The 27,462-nt window shown below is 40.5% G+C and overlaps 1 protein-coding gene across 4 annotated transcripts in view; it reads right to left on the bottom strand.

Moving 5' to 3' along the window:
• Positions 1-27,462, bottom strand: part of LOC100642496 (RNA pseudouridylate synthase domain-containing protein 2) — a 171,051-nt gene that overhangs the window by 45,644 nt on the left and 97,945 nt on the right. For all 4 annotated transcript variants that reach the window (XM_048410630.1, XM_048410632.1, XM_048410631.1 and 1 more), the window contains 2 exons: positions 17,274-17,378; positions 8,345-8,432 (listed from right to left, as the gene is read on the bottom strand). In XM_048410630.1, coding sequence (XP_048266587.1) covers positions 8,345-8,432; positions 17,274-17,378 — 193 coding nt within the window. The remainder of the gene's footprint in view (positions 1-8,344; positions 8,433-17,273; positions 17,379-27,462) is intronic.

Below are 27,462 nucleotides of genomic sequence, written 5' to 3'. Positions count from 1 at the left end.
CTGGTCAAACACGATGCAATTTAAACATATACAGGCGGGTTTAGCTAATCAAATTACACGTATTTACCCGTTGTACACTCGAAATTTCGAAAAATAAAAATATTCAAAAAATTAAAAACGCAAGAATAAAAGTACGAGAATAATAAATATGATAAAACAGCAGAATCACATCACGAACACGCGCGTATATGTAAAATGAAAAATCAACGCAGCAATGTTTCGTTATCTATCGTCAATTGGAGGACGCGAAACGATAAAATAAAATTATTTACAACGAGAAATATTTCAGAAATGGGTCTAGTTTGCGTTTAAATAATTAGACTAAGTTCGAACAACGTTTCGCTGACCGATCGCGAAAGAAAAGATGACAACGTAAAATGATTTAAAAGTAAATAGAAGAAGATGGAGGTGCAATCATCCAGCGTATTTCAACGTTGAATTATCAGTCACGAGTCAGTGAGAATCAGCAGATACGTTGGCGAATCAGGCGAGCATCATTAATATTCTCACGCGTTATCGAGGAATCGCAAGGAAGAGTGGAGAGAACGCTTTCTCGCAACGTATCATTACTAGCACGCTAAATCGCCGCTCTGTATCTATCTACGGTGTCTTGTACACCCCCTGCCACCCTCCGCAGCCCGTAATCTTATCTCACTGCGAATTATACACGGCAGACAGAAGCCTCGAATTTACTGGCGGACGTGGATAGATCGAGATTACAGGCGAACTCGCGTGCGTCTCGGCGATGATCCGCGTGACAGCGCGATGGGCCCACCCGGGGAATCCTGTTAATGAGACATTTTCTCAAGATCTAATGGAAGATCGAAATGGCGGCCGACGTAGATATCTCGCGCTACGTCTTTCCACTAAAAATTTCAACGTTATCGTTAAAATGTTCCGAATACTCTTCGCTGCAATTTCTATCTAGTGAAATTTTTATTGTAATAGAACAGAAAGAGAAGAAAGAAATATAGAAGAGAACACGCAAGAAAAAGGAACAAGTTTCGACAGAGTAATTTTTCTTTGCAGAACGACGAATCGAGTCACGTCAAAGGGAAGAAGTAGGAAATCGTCTGGCATGTAAAACCAGGCCGCAAAGTCGCGGATCTCGTCTCCGGTCGCCCGAGGAGAACTTGATTCGTCGAACGAAGAAGACGATAATGATCGTCGCGATAGTCAGAGTTCCCGGGAGTACGGTAACAACCGCAGAGAGAAAGAGATTAAGAAACGACGAGGGTGGTTGGAGAAATATTTTTTCCTCGATTCGAAAGTCGTTTGAGACGCAAAGCCGACCAAGAAAAAGATATAGCCAAGGGGAGAGCGAAGCAAACACGGAAGGGGTGAAAACGTGAATTCGCGAATTTATTCCATTGGCTGTTTCGTAAATCACCTATCGATCGATATGACGGACGAAGGATTGGGAAAGTTCATTTTTCCTTGGAAATTTTAGTCGAAAATGTCTTTAAAAATAACGAAATAAAAAGTATGACGACTTGACAAGTATTTGATAGTTTTAGATTTATATTTAATAGCAACGACGATAAATATTTAACAAGAAGGTTACTATATTGAAATTTTGACGAAATAGAGACGAAAATTGATTTTGATAAGTCTAAAATTATACGATAAAAAGTATGTCGACCGTATTCGTTAAGAGGATGGATGTTTAAAAATTGTACTTCCTGAAATATACGTCGTCTTTAACAAAGTGTATTTTGGCTAGGGTTGTATGTACAATGAACCAAGCTTCGAGAGATACCCTGTATATCTACAACCAGGAGCTTCTTGTCACAGTTTTTACGATGTGTGACAGGCCCTCGCCTACCTGTCCTACTTTAATAACAAGAAAAGGTTGAAAGAAAGAGTTTCTCTACATCATTGTACTCCAGTGACAGAGCCAGTAATAATGGCTAGGGGTTCTTCCCACAGAACAGGCGAAAAGATACTTTAAAGTCACGGTTTTCAGACACCACTGCGTACAGTAATATATCAAGTACATCGAGCGTGTTTGATCGGTATACCGATTACTCGCTTGATAAAACTAAAAACTTTGTAAAAAGCTTTGTCCACGAGTTTGACTTCCGGGGGTCTTCGTTAATACGATAATAGAATACGATAAGAAACATTTAAAAGCGAAAGAGAATATCATCCTTAGGAAGACACAACTTCCAACCACCGCGAAGATCTTATAAAACAATCCACGAAATAATTTATCCCACGTCGGAAACGATCAACATCGCCGTAATACGAATTACATATAAATACCATAACCACGATGAAGGCGAATCTGTTCTCCAGCGGCTTTCCAGCGTGAGAAGAAAAAAAGAGGAAAAAGAGAAACGAGGGGAGAAACGGGTCTTAAGACGGCGAGATCTTCGCGAGCCAATAAAACCGTTTTGTCTCGGCTTCTCAAGATTCTGGAAACAGCCTATGAGACGAAAGAATAGCATTTCTGTAACCGGTATATACGAGGATAGAAGAACGAAAGAAGACCCGGAACATTCACAGAGACACAAAAATACAACGTTCTACAGCCACCTGCTAACTCGAAACCTTCTTCGATCTTCCGGGAATGAAGAAGACTTCGTTGAACGAAGAAGATTTTCTAAAAGGAGTGGAGAGGCCAAAAAGGGTGGAAAAGGGTGGAAGGGAGGAAACAGAGTAGATGCGAAGAGAAGGAGTTATAGAGGGTGGAGAGGAAGAGAAAGATAGCCGAAGTATACCGTGAGCCAAGGATTCCTCTAGCCAATAGCGTACTCTTGGCTCCTCCAACCGAGAGATAGGATCGGATCTAGATTTGAATCACGTAGAAGCTCCACCCCTCTATCTTCGTTGTATACACGGGTATCAGCGATGTCGGGCTGATCGTTTCGCTATGACCCCCGAGTGGCGTGAACGTTGCATCAACGTAGCTCGGGTAACGGTCCCTTCGATGTGACCCAGGTCCGAAGATTCGATACGACCCAGGGGTCGACTTAATTGTCGCGAGAATCTTGCTTGGCGAGCTCCGTGGTCTCGTAGTTTGTTTGCTTGTCGTAGTTTGTCAGTGTTTTAGAAATGCAGAGACGAGTCTTTGTTCGTTCGTTTGTCGGGGTTTAACGATGAAAATTGAGACGGATTATCGGAGACGATAGGTTAATGGAGAAACGAATAAGCTCAACGATCCGAGTGTATTTAGGATCGTTTTGAGGTTAGAGAGCTGGACTGAAATTTGATAGGAGGATGGAAATTAAGATGGATTATTCGATATCGACGATTATTTAGAAAAAGAAGATGAATTCGATAAACTGAATACGACGATATTCAAAGTTATTTTAGAATGGGAGACTCGTGTTTCTCGTTGATTTGGCTATCGACGAATCGAAACTCCGTAGCCAAGAGTATACGGAGCGCAACGAAGGCGTATACAGGGAAGACAGAGAGATGGAACGGAATACTCGTTGGGAATATTGGTTGGCCGTGTCACAAGTCTCCGGTAATGGAATGCGTTTCTCGCGTTAAGGGGACGTCCATCGAGAATCGGAGGAGAAGCACGCCGGTGGGCGTGTGTCTTTCGAGTGGCATTAATAGGTCTTTGTTTCGTTGGAGGAGGAACTGGAGGATGCTCCGGCAGCACGTCGTCAGCCGTGCGAGTCTATTATTCGAATGTGGAGCAGATATCGGTTGTCGATATGCCAGTAGGTCTAAATATTCGATCGATTCTCTCGTCTACCTTCTCTTCTCTTCGTTTCCCTTCGTCTTCGCGATCCTTCCTCCTCTTTCCTCTCTTTGCTCTAGTCAGCTCTCTGTGTTCTCTCAGACACTCGAATCCTTACGTGCCTTCGCGCACACCACCCTTTCCTTTTCACTCCGCCACGACTAACGCTGTTCCCGTTATCGCGAATTCGCCACTGAAACTCGCTATAACGAACCGAACAGGCAATCGATAGATATCGAACGCTACCAACGTGGTCTCGCCACCAACTTCCACCGATTTCCCGCGGAATTGCTCGCCAAATCGCGTTCTCAATGGCAGGAATAAGACCGAATACGTTCTACAGTTACTTCATGAAAATACACAGAGTTCGGAGAAAATATATTTTTCGCTATACTTTTATTTATATAGATACAGCTTTACTTGTTTTGGTTTGTACTTAACGACAGAAAGCTTGCCCCTGAGATCCAACGTTGATACAGAAGTGGTATAACCTTGGTAACGTTAGCCAGAAGTCAAAGTATTTTTTCAATCGTGTCCATAAAGAAATGAATTTATCGTAAATATCCGCAGACTATTATATCCGCAAACTCGACGGCGAAAAATCGATCAGTTTCGAAATCGAGATGTATTTATTCGAAAAAGGAAAAGTTCGTTTGCTACTTTGCAATATCTTTAATGGAAACATCGCGATGGAAACAAGTATTCTTATAGAGTCGATCGATATTGGAAAACGCAAAGATTTATCGGTCCTTTTTGAGTAAAAGACCGACAAGAAGTCTGAGAAAGTTCGTGGAACTTTGGCTCTAAGTGGTGGCACAACTTATCCTTCCAGAAGGTAGAAAGAAGATTAAAGGATTTCCCAGAAAGCAAGATAGGAGCAGGAATATTTAGCTACTCGAATCCATCTTTGATGTATTTTATAACTGAAATTTGGTTGCTTGGCATGAAACTTTAAAACTCTATTTCGTAACGTCCATTACTCGAAAACGTTCTAACAAAGGACGTTACTTATCTCCATTTAACTATACATTTTATTATCCTCGTCTAATCGTTTCTATCATCCTTTCCTAATTTTTCTTGAAAAAGAATCGTGGTCGGTCCAATTACTAAAGATACCCTGTATAATAACGTAAGAACTCGTTAAACGCAAGAAAGTCTCCTTCGGACGTAAAGGTTAATACCGTTTTAATGAATAAAATATCGCAAGCTCTTCCAATATTATCTACGTTCTCCGTTACTCCTCTGATACATTGGACGTAAGATATACGGCCGTTTCAAGAGAAACAGGCAATTTAGATTTTCCGAAGAAATCGTTGAAGAAATCACGATATGCCTTAAACTGCTTCGTAAGAATATCCTTGCAGCTCTATTATCGTACATAGTATGTATATTCGGCGGTTCTATCTCTGAAAAGAGATCGTTATTAACGAGAATCTTCGTCTTCGCCTCGTTTATCTTCTTTGGAGGATACGAATATCGAGAGAGTCTCAGGAATCGTATCTTCTGTTGAGGTTGAGGTTGACAGATTGAAAGACGAGTGGATGAATATGTAATAGAAAAATATATTGAAATAATTAGAAGTATAATGTATAAGTTTATGCTGATTCAGATCCTTACTCTCTTAGCGTTACTAGACGATGGGATGATAGAAAGCACGTTCATATATTTATAGCAAAAGGACGTTACCAAAAAAGTTAATCTTATAGCCTTGGCTAGAGGCTACAAGGAACATAAATAGAAATCTGTTTAATTAGTTCCTTTGTTCCTAGATCTTGCAACCCAAAACATAATGTATACTCAAGGGTACAATAATGTACACCGCTCCTTATTTAGAATATTTCTGCGTAATAGCAATCTGCAGGTTATACATATAAATAAATAAAGATGTAGAATTTTTCTTGAAGTAGTTACTTCAACATTTTCGACATTCCTTTCGCTCCTTCTCACAACGTTCTTCGTTATCGACGAGTAAACGTTATTTCCACTAATGAGCATAGCTATAGCAGCCTATCAGTGTTCGTCTATCAAACGATTCCCGTGGAACGTCGATAATGCGGCACGTTGGCTGGAAACACAGAGGCAGCCATCGCCGCGAGCAACTACTTTAATTACCGAACGTATTGACACTCGATAAATCGACTTCGTCGACTCGTTCCACCGATTCCGGCTGCAGATTCGTTTACAGTCCACGATCCATACCTATACACCTATTTCTGCTTAATAAACTCTCGATAAACGGCCTCGTGCGGTGAAATCGATTGATTAGTCGCGTGTCTAACCGAGACAGTAGCTGTAACCGGCTTTTTAATTAACGTTCGCCAGTATCGTTGAAAGAACGTCGTCGGTTTCTTGCAAAGAGTTTATTGTTGCTGCCACTCGATAAGGGAAGTACACTTTCATTTAATTGTGAAGTTCACCGACTAACGAAAGAGGAAACCTTTGTTTACCCTATGGCCATTGTTGCCCGGTTAAATGGCCACGAGTTGTCCCGATCATCTTTTACAATTGCTCGTTCGGAGCAATGCTTGACATTATTTACGATCCACATTGACGACAATCAAATTACTAACGAGTTACTAAACTTTAAATTTCCAGCGAATCGTCGAATCTTATAGACGCGTTGTAAAAATGCGAGGCATGCTACGAATAGCGCTTTTTTAACATATGAATTTTGTAAAATACTCTGCTATGTCTCACTCGCTCTTCTCGTTTCTCACTCTCTGTTTCTCAACATATTTACGACAAAACGAGTCAACGTAGGATAACAGCGTTTAGTTCGTACAAGGTCCTCTCTCTCTCTCCGGCTAATTAATCCCACTTGGTTCTCAAACGGTGGCTATTTAAACGGACAATACGATAAACCGTGGAAAGGAATAAATTGCAAGCTCTAATAGCTGCCATAGTGCCAGAGATTTCAGCTGTTCATGGGCACCTAATCCTGCTACCACCCTAAAAGTCATCCATACTTTCGACTACAGCCACGAGTATCGGTTTCGCTGGAACTCCTCTTCTCTTTGTTCTTCGCGATATCGCAAAGCGAAAGGGAGTAACTTTCTGATCCTCTTGGCGAACGCCGCGTGCAAAGCTCTTTGAATTAATTCGCGTTTCCCGTTAACGACCAACGAAGAATCGCTCGAATAAACAAAACTATCAAAGATTCCTCGATAATCTGGCGTTTCAACGACGCTGTCACAACGATAGAAAATACGAAACCTGTTAAATACGATGTTATTTCCATCCTTTTTTATCTTTCATCGGAAAAGAAAGGATTGGAAAAGCGATGAAAAAGAGGGAACGATACGCGTTAATCGCTTCATCTGCATTCTCGACGACCTTACAACGGTAACTGCAGCCTTTACCGACTCTCTCTCTGTTCATCAAGTAATCGCGGATAATCCCGCGAATGGCTATGATTCGAACAATGATCCCAACTGCTGTCTCTCGTTTGCCGGCACCAGCGAGTTAGTCGACGTGGTTCACAATGCCAACGAAATCGAATAGCACGAAGGGAAAAAGGGTCGAGGGGAAAAGCTCTTTCGGTGTTTTCGTTTTCATCGACCCTGCCCGGGATCGAGCTATCTCATACCTGCAAGCTTCGCGATGTTACACGTCGTGGCGCTACGCGTGGAATGGTATATACAACACGGCATACTGTCATTTTTAAATATCTGACAAACGAATATCTGTCAAATGGCTATAGGCTATCTCGCTAACTCACACGCTGTACTCGAAGGTGCTTATTTTGCCAATCGTCTTCGCTGACGATCGATTCAAGATCTTTTAGCAATTGTTTAAAAGAATTTCTCTCTTCTCACCACTTGTTGGATCGAACGACGAATTACGAGAAACTACCCTTGTACTAATCCAACAAACTGCTCCAATCCCCGGATACACGTCATACAACCAATCGATTGTATATTCTCACGATCCGTTGTACGATCGAAACGCAGATCAACGCGATATAACAGAACGCCGTGCGCGTTTACCGATAAAATAGAGTTACCGATTCACACGCATCGTCTAATTGTCAATCTATGTCTAATTGACCGCCAGCGACGCTGTTGATCGACGATCGACCGTCATAAATCCGTGCGTTAACTGTTAATTGCTGATACATGTAACGTCTAATGGCCCCCCGAAGGGACACACTCACGCACGACGCAGTTTTCAGGAAACAATTTATCCGATAATATCGGTTCGCTCGTGAATTAACCGAAATACGATACGTTCCAAAATAATTCAATTTTTGCTTTAGTTAATCCTTAATTAACATTCGATACATCGAGCAAATTTTTTATTACTGCAAGCGGATATTCTAAAACATAATTATTCTTTTAATTTGCAACGACTGCAGTCGTCTTTTGGAAACGTAGCTACGCTACAAAAACTTCCAACTACTTTTCCAATTGCACCTCCTCCGTCCGTGTCACCTACTGATTTCCAAAATTAATACCGCAAATATCGACGATAACAGTATCCTTCGCCTCGATCAAATTTAAAAAGAAAAATTCCGAATCAAGTTCGTTTCAAAAGATAGGTTTTTCAGAATTCTTATTTGAAATTCCCGTGGAATACGTAGTACGTAATTCGAAACTTGTTAACGATAGTGTATACCGGGTTTAAACGTAAAACGGAGGGCATACTGACCGTTCTCCACGTAATAACTGGTTTCATTGTACCGTTCGTCTGTGAATCCTGGCCTCTTCGCTTTCAAAGCTTTCGTTTCCAATTTCGCCTGCAAGAAAGAACGTAGATAAGTGAACCGTATACCTCGTGATCGGTGCCTGACACATGGCCACCGGAAACTCGAGCCAGAGAAAATGAACGAGGATCGAAGGGGCAGAGGATCGTTCGAGCTCCCGCCCAGGGAGCGTTCCATCTTTTAGCAATGGTTAATTTTCGGGGCGGACTTTGGGCAAAGGTGATCGTGGCGTTCGTTTCTGGAAAGAAGCGTTCGAGGTGATCGGTTTCAAGGTGTCGGAATAACGAATAATTTGAAGGAAATTGGATTGGATAATTTGACGTTTTAAGTGTAATATCGCTGAAAAATATTCACACGCTTGCTCCTTTTTTCACAATGTTTCATTACAATCGAGAAGATTAAGAAAAGTACCAAGAGAATAATATCATAAAATTTATCCATCGAAAGAAACTTCTTAAACTATTTCCGACCTAATTACACTCTTTTCGAATTGAAAAAATGCCCCGATATCGATAAAAATCTACCGAATTGAGTTTTGCGCTGAAAAAAGATTTCTCTTTAAGCCGAACGAAAGCACAATTAGATCGGATAGTTTGAAAAGTCCGTGGTGGAGTTAATAACGTATTCGCTGTCATAAATTCTTCTATCTGGGACAAAATGAGAAGAAGAAGAAGAAGATCCGTAGGAAATGGACGAGAATTTGGAAATTGTGGGCAAAAGGACGAAAATATTGGAGCGTTCATCGAAGATAAGACAGTGTAATAATTTGCAGCGGGATTTATCAACCGCAGTTAGTCGTTCAGTAGATAGTGACCGACGTGGTCAGCCATTGAATCCGCGTTCTAGTGGCTTTTGGTATTTAACGCGGTAAATAGAATAGAACGGATAGAAACGATATAAGAATATGGTAATATGATAAAATTTATCTTTAAAAGTTAAAATATGCGATAATAAAATTAGCATTTGAAAATTTCAAACATCAGTTTTGTCGTTTAAGAAGCTTTTTTTTTTTATCCTCAGCTCGTTTAATTTTCATGCTATGGATTAGGTAGAGAAAAATTTTGCAAAATTCTAGTAATAATATTTAAAAGCCGTGGGCGCGTTAACAAATATAATTTTAAAACAAATAATTTAAATTTGATAATTTTCTTCGGCTATTTTCACAAGAACATGACATACAGGTAGATAATATTACGTGCTTGTGATAATTATTTTGCCATTAATTCATACATTTGAATAACTTTCGACGAATGTTGTTCATGCATTATTAATACAAATCGTCCAAAGTGTTTACATAATTGTGAGCGGTAGTGTATGTATATTAATCATACAGTATCAATGCTAATTATCACGTTAAATTGAGGATAAAATTGCAAACCGAAGGAAACGAGGTTAAATATCGGTAGCAAACGTACGGAGGAATTTATTACGTTTAAAAAGTATGAAAACGCTAAAAATGCGATACAGCAATAATGTAATACAATTCGAACTAGAAATGCCAAACAATCGAGCGCTATAAACGAGCGAAATTTCGCTAAAACGAAACATCTCCTCTGTCTCTACCGCGGAAAAATCAAAAAAAAAAAAAGAGAGAAAAAAAGTCGAAAAACACGGGAAAAAACAAACGAAGACAAACACGGAGGATCGTGACGCGTCGCGACCATTTCCGGCTCGAAGCTGCGGTCTGACAAACCCGAGCAGAACGGAACAATCTTCCCTTTGTTTCGCGTGAACCAAGCAAAGCGGCGTTGTGTTCCAGCGCGCGGCCAGCCTTCAATTATAGCAGCCGAGTTGCGCCGCTCGGTCGGCCGAAATAAATTTACCCGTGGCCGACATTAATTCTCTCTTCGATCCCGTGCCAATAATTCTTTCATTCTCGTTCTCCCGCGGCGAAATGCTCCTATTCGTGACGGAAGCACACGATCCAACGTGACCATACTTGTCTTTCTTGTTTCATTTAAGATCGCGCGAATGACAAAGCTTGGAGTTTAGAGGAATGACGCGCTTCCGCATTATTTCTGTAACATTTTCAAGAAACCGCTGATCGTGCCTGGATACGTTAATCGAAATTGTTTTCCGTTAACCGAAGTTGTTCACATCGATATAAAATCCATGTCACGTAAGAACAGATGTAATAACTGAATTTGTGAAAAATTCCCTCTTTCCTTTTTCCAAGTTCCTTCCGCGTTAGAATCACTGGAGAAATATACGTGCTGCGGTGTATTTTTTTTCAGGTACGATTACGCCATTTATAGGTGGAACCATTTATACCAGCGGCGAGGTCTTTTCACGAGATTCGTATCGCCGCTATAAGACCAAAAAGAGAAAGAAATGGAAAAAGACAGGAAGAAAAACAGGAAAAGGGAGAAAAAATGGACTCGAGAAGAATTGTCAGAGGCATTTTTGAAATTTACCATTCAGCCGGGTCGGTGAATTTCGCGGAATCCATTAAACGTCCAGACGAATTAATTAAAAATTTTCCCGGGACGAATTTACTTTGGGATCATAATCCGCTTAACTGGCGCAGCTTCATTTAATAAGCATAATTAATTAACGTTTAATCGATTTCAATCTAGCTGGTGCCTCATACTTCTGACTTACTATTAAAAAAAAAAAAAAAAAAAAAAGATAGGAAGATATTTTACGATACAGTCCTGGCATATTTCATCAAATTTTCCAGCGTCTCGTTATCCGATACATTGAAATTATCGATATCGAAGCAAACTTCGCTTTACGTCTAAAAACATTAGTCGATTAAAAAAACAATTTCTGCCTCATCATATACTATAAAAAACAAAGTAATAGAGCGCGTTTTATCGACGAATAAAATTGCACTTAATCTAAACGCGTCCCTGCTAGCTTGCGCTCCTAAATATCCATTCTATTAAAATCGTTGATCACGTCGACAGCCATTACAAGGCCCGTGAAAATCATGGCTTGGCTCGTATTAATATCTGTTAATCAGCGCGATAATTAAAGGCTCGGAACGACGTCCGGATGCGCGATTTTCGCACACCGGGAACAAACGGCGCATTACGTTAATGGATCCTAATATTCGAGAGCCTGTGTGCTCTCGACAACGAACATCTCGCTTATACGTGTTTTAATTAAGACAATAATTAGTCGAAACATCGACCCATGTAAATCCGATTGGTCGGTCGCGTAACACGAAATCGCGACGTGCAAACAATTCTGTTCGAGGACCGATCGATACTATTACGTCGAGTAATAGAAACAACATAATCGAAAAGCTCTTGCATATTCCACCAATAATATCGATTGATTTCCATTGTTTGTACGTATATCGTTAACATTTTCGGCTTGCTGTTCGATTAAACGACAAAAGCACCCTCTCAAATTCGCGAACGTTCAAAAAATATCAAGATCAAAAATCCTCCAAAAATTGGTTTTAAGCTTCGTACGCGGATAATCTCGGTCTCGTTGTCTCTAGCCATTTAGAATTCCATTAACAGGCGACGCAACTGTACGGTAATTCTTGATACGCTTGGAACATTGCGCAATATCCATGCTCCAGGTCGAAACGAATTCGGGGAAGTTCTCGTCGCGGATAAACCTCAATCGAATGCCAGGTAGAGCTCGATGTCGATGTTGATCCGATTTTTCCAAATTCTAGCCGTGTTCCAGTGTACAGGCAACGATGATCAAACGGCGCAGCTCGGCCACTTGGTCAGCGACAAATTTAATTTAACGAGCTCGTGCGACCGTGAATTAACGTTGCTCGTTCTATTTCACAGGGAGCTCGTCCTGTCGTGTTAGAATCGGCCCGCCGATGGTAACGTTTAAATGGCAATTAAATTTACATTAGCGGCCGGGCAGGGGTGCGAAGTTAATCAGGGCTCTGCATAATCACAGGAAACAGCGTCGGTAGATTCGATATTGACCATGCCGATGAAACGTTCGGATCAGGTCCGTTGAACAGGGCTACGATAAACGATGCTTTAATTCTTAGCTCGTTTAATATACCTATTTATTCTTTCAGTCGGGTCGTTTCTTGATTAGAAACTTCTGTAATTGGAAAATTAATCGCGGAATAACGATGAAACGATCAATGAAAACGTACCAATGTCAATGCAAGTAAATTATGTAATCTATTCTTGGCAGAAAGGAAATGACGTATAGAGGAAATGGGGAATTCCTAGCTGAAGAAGTTATTACGTTCAATGGCGCAAAATTCTCAGTGCCGTATTCCGAAATATCCTGAAAAACTCGAACCAACGTAAGAAATCCTCGACTCTCTACTAGGAACGAATACTCTCTCTTTCTCTCTCGACTTTGTTAATATTTCCCTTCGTGCGCGAGCTCTCGCCCAGCAAAAGAAACAAAAGGGAACCAGAGAGAAAGAGAGAAGGTAAAAAAGAACGAACAGAAAAGAGAAAACAGCACGTTCGATCGCGGGATAAACCGTTCCGTGTTCCAAACGCGATACGATGTTAAAAGACTCGACTTTCAGAAGTTGCGGGACCGGCAAATAAACGGAAAGAAGCGGAGGTGGTAGAAAAAGGAGAGCAAGAAACCACCCTCGGCTGCGTTGCCGTTCCACACGGCCGACTTATGTTTCCATCTGCACGAATTTTCGCGCCACTCGGCCCCGTGTTCTGGACTTTCGGCTGTATCGACCGGCCCTCGAGCCACCCCTCGACCATCTCCCTGCCACCACCAGTCACGCTTTCTGTCTGCAAGTCAATGTCTCCTTTCCACATCGACCACGCCGTACTCGTTGCCTCGGGCCTTCTCTACTTCCACCCTCGTGAATTCCGAGGCCGCCCCATTCGCCATTTAGGCTTTACCCACCTTCGACTTTTCCTTCCTGCTTCGTCTTATCATAAGATCCTTCCTTTTTCTCTTTTCCTCCCTCTTAGGTAGGCGAGACAGATAATGCGAGTGGAGAATCTTAGCATCGAGGGATCGAGTTAAAGCTGTCCTTTTTCTTTGTTTCTTCTCTTTCCTCTCTCCGAAGCATTAGAACGAGGATCGAACGTGTAAGGCAGGTGGAAACGACATAACGCGGTCGTAAATCGAAATTTCGATTTAGATACGGTCGATTTTTATCGTAACGTTCTTCAAAATCGTGTTATTTCCACTTGTTCGTGGTTTAAATCGAACGTAGATCAAACCTTTGTTTCAACCTGTTTTCGAAAGATTGACAATCGTCCGGAAGAACGTCGCGAAAAGTCGCAACTTGTGATAAAATCGCCAGGTCGTAATGAAATTTTTTTCTCCGATTCTTTTCATCGAAGCTTTGCCTTTTAATTTTGTCAAAAAGCTTCCTGTAAACGATGTTTCACGGATCGCAAAAATCGATAAGAAGAGATTATGTAAAAGGTAAGTATCAAACAGCCTAAGAGGATATCAAAGTCACTGGAAGCTTACCAGTTCTCGAGGAATTACTCTTTCCTTTCTCTTTGGCAGCAACTCTCTCCCTTAAAGGTTTCTCTCAAAGGTTTCTTTGGTGGCACCGAAATCTTGCCCGACATCCTGCCATTTAGGCGTGTCCTCGAACCTCCTTTCTTCCGAACTTCCTTTCAACCGTGAAAGGACAAAGTTCCTCTCCCTAACAAGCTCAAATACCACGCGCGTACCAGTTTATAAACCGCTGCGTTAAAAGGATCTTCCCACTGTCCTATAATTCACTTTGCCGTGTTTCTGACGATTACATCGATCGGCGTATGAAGCAGACAATTTTTGTTTTACCTATTTGTTCGACGGAGAAACTCGATCTTTGGATGCTTCAGTTTTTCAGTTTTCAAGTACTCGAATGTTCAAATTATCAGATTATCAAATTTGTGAATTTTCAAATTGTTCAATCCTCAAAGTTGCAAACTTTCAAAGCCTGAAATACCTAAGGAGTAAAATCTTTCTTTTTATTCCAACTGCAAACTCGCAACTATATAAGATCGTTATTCCAAACAAGTAAAATATTAAAAACGTTGCATCCATCGTGCTCTTTTATTTAAAAGTGGCAGCTTATCGTCATTAAGGCGTCAATAGAATAAAAGCGTGTAACCAGAGAGCGATCCGATATCTCGCTCGTGTTTTATTTAACGTAGCCCGATTTTCATGCTTTCTCGACGGATTACCGTATTTTTCTGCCGACGACGTCTGGATAGCGGCGACGTAGCACAGCAACAGGCGGCAACGAGCTGCACCAGAGCTTCTCCACGGCCGTATACGTGCCGCATTTTCGGCGTGTTAACGGGCGCGAGCGTCCTTCGATTCCGCAAACTTTGCCTCTAACTTGTTCTTTTATTCCTTTTTCGATAGGAAGAAAACTCTGCTGTACTTTCTCTTATGTCCTTGTTTTCGAGGGAGAAAAATCGTTTCTTTAAAAATTTGCTGGGCATATTGGAAGAACATAAAGCGATAGAATAAACCATACAGAGAGTTTGAAAGGAAACTTGAAATATCTATCGGAGAATTCGAAACAAGCTGTAAAACAAAGTTCTTAATTCTTCCTCTCCGCTTATATTTTCTCCGCTATCAACGATTGAATTTTTCGAATCGCATAGTCTCGATCATCTATCTCCAGATGCGATAACGAATCGCGATACTATAAACATATCATCTCGTTTTATAATCAAAGCATGAAAATTTCCGCTTCTTTAACAAATAAATGGGCCGAATGTCCTTTCGTTTAAAAGGATTCATCATCCGCATACTGAATCGTCTTCGACCAACAGTTTTAAGTAATTTTCTATTTTTTCCATACATTTCTTTAAATCTTTCCTAACACGTGACGATAAAAACTTTTTGATGATATTCCGGAAACTTGGAAGAGTATTCGGCAATTTTGGGGAGATATTTTAAACTACAAAAACCTAGAAAAAAGCTGCATGGACTTGGACGATCCGGTACGTAAACGATATCGGCAAAACTAAAGTTTCAGCTGGCGAGTTAATTAGAAATTTCTATGATTTATCGAATCACAGATGTTTCGTATCGGCATAAAAATGGGTAATATAGTACGGTATACAACGATTACGAAGATCAATCGACAACTTACGTTAAGCAAACAAACGGAGAGATTTTTCTCAGAGCAGCAACTCCATATATCCTTTGATCATGGTGTTTTACTAATTTTGACGTAATTGCTCCAAGGGAAATAGTGGGCGCGGAGTGGATAATTTACCGCCGGTTGTTTGTTTGTTTTTTTTTTCTTTTTTTTTTTTCCAATGCCGGAGGAAGTTTGCTACGGCGCCGGTTCACAAGATCCACTCGAAATTAATTGCTCAAGGTAGCGCTTAGAGTCTTAACCGAGACCACTCCGTCTGCCTGGGAACACTTTGTTAATCCGCCATTAATCTACGTAGAACGCGTACGCCGAAACTCCAAATAAATTCACGTGGCTCCTGTCCAACTCCATTCTATCGTTCTCCCCTGTTTGTTTCGCGCAATACATTTGTGACTCGAGCGATTTAAATCAACTAACTTCCTTCAAGAAAATTTATGTATTATCTTTCCTTGTTCCTTTTTCTTTATAGGATCGAGGAACAAAGGAGTCGCCAAAAAGATCCAAGACTTTGTAAGCTTATGTAATTAAATAACGTTACACGGTACCGTATTTATTTCTTCGTTTAGATTTCTAGCAGTACCTTGCATTCGTAAGAGCAGAGTATCTGAAGATTTTCCCAACTATGTATATAGCGATTACAGTACTATAAGCTTACAAACTGTAGATTCTTTTTCTACGATGCTCTGTACATTTCTCATCGGTAGAGTAACTTTTTCGTTGCAGGGAGTTTAAGTTTGTGGAAAGTTAAACACGCGCAGTAACCGAGGGCTCCTCTCCAAGTTAAATACCTGAACCTACGTATATCCTCGAAAACTGTTCTGTTTGAGCACCCTTGGTGCTCAGTCAGCGTCAGCGGCACTCGTCAGAAATTCACCACGTCGATTTAGCATTAGAACTTCATTGTACTTGCCTCGAGAAACTGTGATTCGAAATACGTCTTTCGATACGACCGACGTGCACAGAATCGTACAAACATCTTGCCGATTCTAATTTAATTCTCGTTTCGACCGTTTCACTATTGACGGTATCTTTAAGAGAATGCAATTTCTTATTGCAGATGTATATCCTGTTTTCAGATTGAAATATATCATAGTCCATACTATATCGTATCGTTAAAAAGGAAAATCCTTTTCAAGAGAGTTAACTTCCACGCTTACCGCTAAAACGTTACATAAATACAGAAAGATTCGGGGGAGGATAATTAAAAATACTAACAAAGAAGAGAGAAGGAAGAAGCACATCCACCGAAAGAAAGAAAAAAAAGAAGCAGTACGAACTGGAGTGACTCGGTCGGATCGGGGCGAATCTCCCTGAACGAGGTTCCTGGATGATGGAACGACGGTACAACGTCGAATTTCAAAAGCGGCAAGGTTCACGGCCGTTTATTTCGTTAATGACGACTGGCCGTTGTGGATTAATGAGGACGTGGCCCGTCACGGCGCCAGGATGCTCTCTCTCCGCTCGTCGATATTCCACGAGAAACGACCGAGATGCCCTGGCGAGCGGATGAAATATAGCGCTTGGTTTCGCGTCTACCGAAATTTCGACGGCTAAGGAGCTGGCATCATCCATGCTCCGATGTTTGAAAATAGACAGAGCTCGAGCTGCCTCGTACATTAACGTCTCTGTGTTTCACCGTTTCCTTTTCTTTTCCTTTTAGTACTACTAGTTACGTAATTCTCAGAACAAAATTGTCAGAGCAAAAGCGAAAAACAAAGATTTCGAAGTTTTACGAAGTCGTTACCTTTTTTGCTTGCAAAGTGTATGATCGAGTCGGTGAATCTCTTCCTGTTCTTTTCTTTCGTTCGTTTTTAAAGAGTCGATAGGGCTGTCAAGTGGCTTACCTTTTTCAAGTCCTTGCTGGCGTCGGCTTCCTCCGCCTTCCGCTTCTCGGAGATCTTCGGAGTCGGGACGGCGATCGTCGCTTCCCGCAGAGGCTTCAGATCGACCTGAAATAGACAAGCAAATGTTCTTGGTTAATTAAAGCGAGATCTTTTTCACTGATTCGAAACGACATAAAGAATGTCGAAGCACTTAAGCTGATATATATCGTTGTTCCATGGATTTAAAATATCGTTGGGTTAACAACGCTCAACGAGCGTTGAAAATAAAAAGAGATCGCAGAAGACGATTAATTAACGAGAATAGAAGATCTCGTAGAAAGATGACACAAGGATCGTAAGAAGCGTGACCATTTTATCGCGCAGTACATGTATAAAACTGAAATATTTGACGCGATTATCGGCCGACAAGCATCCGATTCGTCAAAAAGAACAGGAGGAAGGTTAAACAGGACCCGTGACAAGAACAAGGCTGTAATCGCGTTAGAGCGAAGCCACGGGCGTGTCATCAACCAACATGTCGACTACATTTTCACCGAATCGGCCATTAGGCTCCGGTCGAATTACCAACCGCTAAACCGACTCTCGTCTCTCTATTTGGCCGCGTCGTTAACGAGAAATTAGCGTGTGCGGCAGCACGTCTAAAGTTGGGACGAGTTAAAGCGATTAGCATAAATCGATGCGTCCGAAACCTTCGGCCGTGGCCGTATTAGGCACGCACAATGGCCGATCGTGTCTCGAGAATCGTCGCGGAACAGAGATTCTATTCGCTTGAAAGGATTTCGGTGTATCTGGGTTATTGCACGCTCAGCAGTGTGTCAAGAATCGACGGAGAATCTGATGGAAATATAGGTCTGCTTCTTTTACGAAGAAGGATAGGACGTAAAAAGCGAAGATGTCATTGCTTGAGATAATAGGTTTTCGTAACGGGTATTTGCTTTCTGTACAAATCAAATACTACTGTTTGCAATTCTTTTACCATTAAATTTACAAGTTTACTAATCGCGTATTTAACGTATTATAATATATCTGCAAACTATACAGAATGTCGCGTAAAACGGTGATTCTAAAAATCAAAAAAGTAATCACCTGTACTAATTCGATCGGTTAAACGATTGTCGTCGAATGATTATAAAACACCGCGTCACGTCTCCGTTTTAGCCACCGATGCTTTACACCAGTTTCAGAGAAAAACTTCGACAACGTTAACGAATCTTCGGAAATTATTTCGCGAACCGATTTTTCTTGTCGGTCTCGTGTAATATCGACGTGCATCGCTATTTAAGCGCCAAATACAGGCTATAGCTTTTCCATAGCCGTAATTTTGTTGGCAGTAAACTGGACGGCGATGATCAGCCAGTATACTGGCGCAACGAGTCCGATCGTTTCGTGCAGCGATATCGTGTTTACATCCAATCAAGTTAATTTCTGGCCACGCAGATCACAGGATTTTACCGTGTTATTACCAGCGCGAGTCGTGCATCGATGACTCCTCCGTTAACCGATGCTTTCCTTTTGCCCGATTAAAGCGATGCAATTGCACCGACTGATCGTTTTCTGCTCCCATTCGATCGCTGGGTCGCAGTTACTACCGTTTCTCTGCGTTTTACGTTGCGTGTTCCAACACGAGTTCACATGGGTGAAGCTTTTCCATTAGCGAAGATTATTCCGCATATGCTGCCACGATATACGCTAATTGCATTGTACGTCCAAAGATATAAGTCGCGTAAAAATAGTTTGTATAAATCGACGAAATTTTGTAAAAACAAAAGGTGCGGTCGATATTAGAAACGTTCTAAACGCTGTATCTTCTACTTGATATTATAACATGCGATATTTTTAAAGTTACCAAGAGAACGAAACGATTCAGCTTCGAAACCAGATAAAAGGATAACTTTTGTAAAAATTGTAAAATCCTCCGCAAAGAATAATCCGATTTATCGTATTCTGCCTCGTAGCTCTCAAATGAAATCCAGTTAACGTGTACCAAGAAAATCTTCGTGCGCTCAGAGCTGTGTAACCCTTTAAATTCAGAGCTATGCGAGTCCACGCATAAACCTACGAGCAAAAACTTGCTGATCCAGCGATCTGAGCAACGATGGTCGATCTCTTAATTCCGAGAGATCGCAAGGTTCGGTCGGTCCACGTAACTAATTTACGATGGACGAAGACCCCTTTTAAGAAGTTGCACGGGCTCGCGAATGGCGTAATTACGTGTCGAAGTTTTAATGGTGCGTTAAGGTTCCTCTCGGACGAGAATTACCCTCCGCCCCCTCTCTCAGCACCGAAAAGATTAATGGATCGAAGATTTAACGGGCGAACGGGGTGATGGAGGGAAGATTAAGCAGTGGAAATTAACTCGAATATTAAACTGGAGGGAAAAGTGCGATTTCATTATTAGTCAGCGTAGCCCATCGATGGACGAGAAGGAAATTTCATCGAACTTTGCATCCACGTTGGCAATTAAAGACGTTTCGAGAGCTTTTTCAAGGCTATAGGCAAATTTTATGCATCGACGATTATGGTTTAAGCCGAGATTCGAAGATTATGGAAAAACTTTTCCGCAGTTTCTTCCTTTCTTCGTTCTCGCCTTCTGTTCTTATCATTCTCGTTTAGAGCAGATTTGGAAATGTTTTAAAAATAGTCTACTTGGTCATTTAAATCTAAACTATATACATCGATCCTCGATTTGGAATATCACGGTGTCCGATGCGTAACTCTAATTCGGTAAGAGGGATCTATACGCGATGGACAGCGAAAAAGCACGTTTGTTATAGAATCCAGAGTTTGAAGGATCGACGGCGCACGAAAATGCATTTTTAAAACGTTAATTCCGAGATTTCATAAATTCATAGGTCCCAACAACCATCAGGGAGGAATGGTCGCGTCGTAATCAGAATGTTCATAATTAAACGTATAATTTCGGAAATCCACGATACCGAGACTATAAAAAATTCTCTTACCGATAATTTCGAAGTTGGAAACTAAATCAAAATTTGCAAAAAACAAAAAAAAAGAAACGTTTGGACGTTGAGGAGTTAAGTAGTTTGGAAGCAATCATTAACTACACGAAGCGAAAAATATAGCGACGCGTCGAAGATCAGAAAGAAGAAATTCGCGATATCGAAACTAACGAGTCTTCTCTCTCGGCGGATATCTCGAAATTCGAAATTAAGTCGAATTTCATCCTTCAGTGCTGGTTATGCTTTATCGTAATCGATGTAATTACGACATTAAGTAGTTTATAAGCGATTATTTCTAGCGGTAGAAGAAGAAGAGAAAGGGAAAAAATAGGAAATTAAGGGAGGTCGTGCAACGGAGAGTAATAAAGTCGCGTAATTAACTTGCTTACGGGCCTATAATTCCTCCAGCTGTTTCATCCGAGACCCAACGATCCTGCTAAAAATTCACCTTACAACTGCTTATCCTTTCCGAATTACCACGGCCAGTTTGAAACATCGCCGTATTTTAGTCGTAGACTCTACCATCTTTCATTAAAAGTTCCTCGCTATCGGCCAATGATTTTTCAGATGCACGTTGATGTTGCACATTCCGTTGCAACAGCGATGAAAACGAGGAAATTAATTGAGAATTTTAGTATTCGTCGATTAAGATACATTGTTTCTTTACAACCTAAATTATGATATCCTTATCTGTAATTAGGATTTTTATTCTAGAAAACGTGGATTTCAGTTTGAGGAAAGTTTCGAATCGACGGTACTTCAACTTCTGTCGAAGCAAGGGGGACTGTTCCAGAAAGTCAGAACGATCGATGCGAAGCATCTAAATCGGTGAAGAATCGCAGAGCGTTCGCGATATTTTATACCATATCCAGTCACTCCATTTCACCCTTCGTAGTCGGAAATTTATTCGAAAACAAATTCTCCAATATGTAAATCCTTGAAAATGGCTTGTATAAAACAAATTTAACAAGAAGAATCCCTCGATATGAGAAAATTTATTCTGGAATAAAATCGAGCTAAATCATTTGTACCGATTTTTATGCTGCACATCGATATCGGTAAAATACATTGGATTGATTGTCTGATACTTTCGATAAAAGATAGAAAATTCTTAAAAGAAATATAAAAATAGTCAGCCATATTAGAGTCGAAGGAGTAACCCGCTGTTCGTATCCTGCGTGTTTGTATGTGTGAATACGTCTTCAGTTCCTTCGCAGAAAGACTGTGAATGAATAATACAGCAATATGCTTCAAAAGCGGCGTTCTGATCGTGTGACCATCATTTTTCTCTTTCGTGAATTTTTACTGTCTTCCACTAAAGTAAAATGGGAATCGGTAAAATCAATATCTATGAAAGAAGAGATATTTACTCTCCGCCCTTTTGTCACCTGTACGTTAACGATCGTTACGAATAATAAAATTACTATAATCACAACTTTTCCAATTTTATACCCGCCGATTTCTTATTCGAGAAATGCGATTTTTCTTCAAGAAAATATTTATATACAGACTTTGCCGAATCTTTTTACATAACAACGATAGAAGTTTGTTTTATACGCGTATAAAAAGTCACCGATGAATTCTACTTCTTCGGAAACTTTTAATTTTGATACCAGAATATCGTATACGATTAAAGTCTCAGCCCAACTTTTAAGGAACGAAATAATTTCTCTCGGGGCAAATTGGTTAACTTACTTTCTTTGGGTAGACCAAGAGATATTTGTTACAATATCCCGCGCTATTATTTCGTAACCAAACTCACGAAGAGAGTCGGTTCGTTGGCTGGGTGCGAATCAGGCTTTATGGTCGCTAGGGTCGCCCCTGACAACGCCCTTGCCTGCATTGCGGTGCCCCTCGGTTTCCAGCCTGCGTTATCCTGTCACCATAACGCCTGACAATGGGTCTAGAGAACGCTCGACGAAGGAACGTGAATCCTTTATATTCGCATGCACCTGCGTTACCCGCCGTCTAATGATATCTGTTGCTTGGAAACCAGTCTCTAACCATGATCCGTCACCTTCACCCTTCACCCTCGCCGCCATTTTTCTCCCTCTTTTTTTTATATACATTTTAAGGGTTCGTGCGACACGTCGCACACCAACTCGTCATCCACCGGTGTCACTCGTCGCCCCAAATCCACTTTTTGCTATTTTAGAAGACACGTTCTTCCTTTTTAATTTTTCCTTTCCTTTTTACAAAATAACGACATATCGCTTTACATAATGTTAGATAGCGTATAGGTTTTGCGTAACGCGGTACTCGCAGTCCGATTTCTGACTTGTGATTTATTCAAAGGAACGTTGTTTTCATGACGTTTCTGCTTAGAAATATAACGGGAATGTAAATGCTGTTTTCCCGGATGAAAACATGATGGCATTGCTTAGACACGCCACGCGTCGGTCTGATACACCTTTCCTGTTATTTCGCTGTTTTATTGTTCATCGATGTTACGAAATATAGCTGTATTTTTTCGTGCTTTTTCATTTATTTTTTTTTTTTTTTAATATAACAATGGCTTTACAGTATGTTTTTTACTTGGTAAACCGTAGAACGATTCTTTCATAGAAGCTTCGTTCTACTGACGAGAAAATCTTTGAATTATGTTTAGATTACATCGTTTAATTTTGCTGAAGCACACGATATCGATCGAAGATCGAAAACGAGTGAATAAAATAAAGCGAACGAAGGAGAGATTATGTCGTTCTTTGTTAAAACAGTAAAACGTGGAATATCCTCTTTGTTTCCTTTTCTTCTTTTTTCATTTTTAACAGAGCAATAGAAAATCGTCGCGTTTTTTGTATATGGAGGAATGGAGGGAATGATTCTGTTACAAACGATTCTCTTTCACAACGAAGAAAAACGATGGAGCGAAGGAGATTGCTGAGAAGAAAATTGTTTCGCGTTCAAGCAGAGGGTTCGCCAGAAAACGAACGATTGTCGGATAGGGAATTTTAGATATCCTGTCAGGAGCGAAGTAACTCGCCTCTCCTAACAAAGGAGCACTCTACAAGCAGCCTATAATATAATCTCATTCGAAACGCGAAATCTCTCCCTTTTTTCCTTCTCTCGAGCGTCAGGCTAGGACATCGTATTGCATAAAAAGTAATACGTTTACCTACGCAACGTGAAGTTTTTTCAAAGACAACAAGAAATAAGAAAATATAACAAAATGTTGGATATTTAAATGGAAACTGTATCTCTAAAAAAGAAACTTGCATTTTTCCCAGAATAATTCCATTCGATTCGAATATGTTGGAATTAGATGAAAAATATCATCAGTTTCGTTGTTACGTTGAGTTGCAGATTAGTTTTGCCTCGAAAAATATTCGATAAAATAATAAAACACGTATTATTTAATAATAGAATAAAAATAATACAATATCATAAACTTGTATGACATACAACTTCTCATCTGCATATTTTTCATCGGAGAGAGGCTTTTTATATTAAATACGAATTTTATATCGATATTATATATAAATATATTCACTACGTATAATGTAAACCCTCTTATCTTATCTTATCCTATCAACTTTGATTCTCATGGTTTTTTGTCCTGACTGGAAATGTAAAACCGTACGGACGAATGGAGCAAGTTGCGTTGCAGATCGTATTTCGTTAATTTAATCGCCGTACGATCGATTCGAGTGGTATTACCGTTCATTACAGTTACGGAACTCGAGGAATTAGTTTGACTGGTTCGCGCGCACTCCTCCACGCTCCTAAGATCGTACGAAAATTATGGAAATCGTGGCACAGAAACTTAATTAGCGAAATCTCTAGCAGTGAAATCGCCTCTTCTCAACGAAAAGAAGAAATGCAGCATAAACGGACGTAGAACATATCTACAAATTTTTTTAAAAATTTCTTGTTTGAAAAGAGCTCGTCACCGGAAAATATTATATCAAACGTTTGATGTATCGTCAATTACGATAAAAATAAAAAAATACCGGTTAAATAAATTCGTTATACGAATCTCAACGAGAAGCAAACCACAAAAATTGCTCGGGTTACACGCAGGGAAACATCCCTATTTTCCCCGAGTTCGTCGACCCTCTGCCTCTCACCAACTTTCGATGCTCAATTTTCAAATGGGGAATACCGACGTGAAAAAGTCTGTCGATGTAGAAACAATATTTATCGATGCCGCTGATCGAACCATGATAATTAATAGCGTGGGTAAATTGCCATTTCGGTGGCTAGGTCGTGACGATTATTGCTCCTTGTTCGACAACGATTTATCATGTCGCCATGCAGGTGTCGCGCGGATGACACGTCGTTAATCTTGAAACTTCGTGAAAAGAAGACAAGCAAAAATATAAATAATAATAATAAAAAAAAAAGAGAAAGAAAGAGAGTGTTGGAAATTGAAAAAAAATTGGAGAATGTTGGATTTATGGTTGATAGTCGTTACCGAGGCAAATATTAACTTTGGAAATTCCGCGGAAAGTCCCCCTTCCGGTGAGTTACGACTTTCGACCTGGTTTCCCTTCGAACCTCTCTCCAACTCTTCTCTTGTACGCTTCTCCCGACTTGGCGACTGAACGCTCCGGGTTTCTCGAAAATTATCCTCGTGGAATAATAAGTTTTTACGAGACGGTCAATGGGCTACGATTATCGGAAGAAGAGAGCCGAAACGGGCACACTCGCGTTCCACGGATGACCGAATAGGAAATGAAAACTCGAGGGCTCCTTTTCCCAACGACAGATCGGCTCCGTTTTTCATTGAAATTATAAATCGATGCTGTTATAAATAATAACCATAGACGATTCTCTGTTGCTCGATATCATAGATATCTATAACGACAAAAATAAGATTTCTTTGCTTTTGAGTCCTATGGTACCTGTTTGTCGGACCGTTTCGCGAGGAGACGCGTTCACGCGTCAACGAGAGTCGTAAATTCTCGTTACGATACGATAATCGACGCCGCGAATCAGCCGATCTCCTATTCCGGTTAAGATGATACGGGTGGTTGAATGATCGTAACACCGAATCAACAGATTAAGTATACTCCTTACTTCCAGCAACTTTGAAGAATGCGAGTGATGCGTGTAGAAGCGTGTTCAGCGAAGAGTTAATAGCTAAGAGTCAAGAGTTAATAGTTGAGTGAAGTGTCTTCTGTGACGATGAGATTTATAAGATCGCACCCCACCAATGGTCGCTCGCGGGTGGAAGTGGTCTTCGGACATCGTACGTGGGAAAATCTGCTTATCCCATGTTTCGCCGGAATGAGCAATAACCCTAAGGAACTTCTCGACTTTAAGCATGTTTGTAGCAATTAAGGGCCTTGACGGTAAAGCGAAATGCTAAATCATACGACGGTTCCTTAGGATTATTGCGAGTCTGAGCAAATATGTTTACACAACTGGTGGCCAATTTGACCGATAAATGGATTATATTGGGTTGGCAACTAAGTGATTATGGATATTATACGGGTAATGATTTTTACCACCTAATGAATGAATTACCACTCAATGACAAAATCTGCAATCATTTAGTTGCCAAGCCAACGGTATACGGTAGGATCACGGGACGTAATACTGTTGAAGAAAACAACAGAAAGTAACTTACAAACTTCTATATTAGCGATTTAAAACGTAATTGTGTAACTCGATTAAAAGTTCATTGTAAGAAATGAAAAATCATGTGAAGATTACCTATGTACTAGGTTGTCCCAAAAGTTTTTTTCGTTTCCTAAGTGAAATAGATTTTATTCTATATCATTTTACGAATTTACGTATGATCGATTTTGTAGTAACAGAATAAAATGGATCAAACGTAATTCAGTGAAATAATATAAAACAAAAAATGTTATGCATCTACTACATCATTATAAGACGAAAGGAACTTTTGGGACTTAGTACATGTACATGCATCGATAGGTAGAATAGATATACTTTTCTATCTCATCATCAGACAATAGGAACAAGCTTCCTAACTTCTAGCTTGTGCATCGTTTAAGAGAACAACGAAAAGTAATATATAAACTTAAGCTGAATTCTCAATCATAAATTCTTTTTGTCCGTATACCGCGGGTTCAATCTGCAATTTCTCTCTATTCAAATACAATTTTTATCATCGATAAAGGACAATCGCGCATTGTGTCCCGCAAAAGTCGAAGAACTATCGGAATATCGGAAGAATGCTCAGGACGAAGCCAGGAGGATCGCTTCAGAGTCTCTATCGGCTTAAAAGCGAACCGGGGCTCGAGTTCTAGCAAGAAGCTGGCGTCGCCGCAAGAAATTTACGCGGCACTCCACGCTGTAAAGCAATAATTCAAATAATTCGCCCGTGAAAGGGGTAGGTGCATGTTAGGGGTGGGTGGCACAGTGACAGAGTCGCGTCACGTAACAAGCTCGAGGAATTCATTAACTATTCTTCGCTTTAACGGCGTAAAAGTGGAACGCTAATGGGCTAAAAGTTCATGCATCTTGTTGCATTATGTCTTACATCATAGGTCGCTTTTTTCTCGCGTTTCTTCCTTCGCTCTTAACGATTTTTGCAGTGGCGCGAGATGCTGTCAGGGGTACGAAAAGAAACGTAAAGCACTGTATTCGAGTAGGAACTCGAAGCAGCAGCACGTCATCCTGAGATATTTATTTATTACCGAGGTGACATTTTTTGATATCGAAATATTAGTTTGCAGCCACTTTACCTGTATTTTACGATTTACAGAAGGTTTCGATCTGTTTTGATCTACAATTCTTTTAAAAGCTTATTTCGTTCTCGCGTAGAATCGATTACTTTGATCGTACTAATTGAGATATTAATTTAACCAGATTTCGCTTCAAAAATCGCTGAACTCGATCAAATTATATCATAAAAATCTTCGAAGCAGAAAGAGTTTGAAACGTCGTAATTGTCTATACACTGAAAACCAATTAACGACTCTATTACTTATTTATAAACCAATTATATACAAATTACGTACAAATTACAGAAAAAATAATTACCAATTAGTAGATTTGAAATGTACAGACAGTAGGGAAAAAATAAAAATCGTCGATCGTCAAGAAGAAGAAACGATCAGTTTTTCCAATTTTCTGCGGCGTCGTCAGCGATTTCTTTGTCGCTTGGCATGCCGACAGCAACTCACTGTCAACAGGCCGCCTGTCGAGGTATCGAAACGAGCGATTAGTCGAAATTCAATGGAGGGATTTCGAGGACGGTGTGCCGCGACGAGAACCGTCGATCGCGTTAACGATCGATTTGTATTCCGCGGCGCTCT

This window comes from Bombus terrestris, chromosome 11 (genome assembly GCF_910591885.1).
Source record: "Bombus terrestris chromosome 11, iyBomTerr1.2, whole genome shotgun sequence".
Taxonomy (NCBI): Eukaryota; Metazoa; Arthropoda; class Insecta; order Hymenoptera; family Apidae; genus Bombus; species Bombus terrestris.
This window is presented reverse-complemented; position numbering and strand designations above follow the sequence as displayed.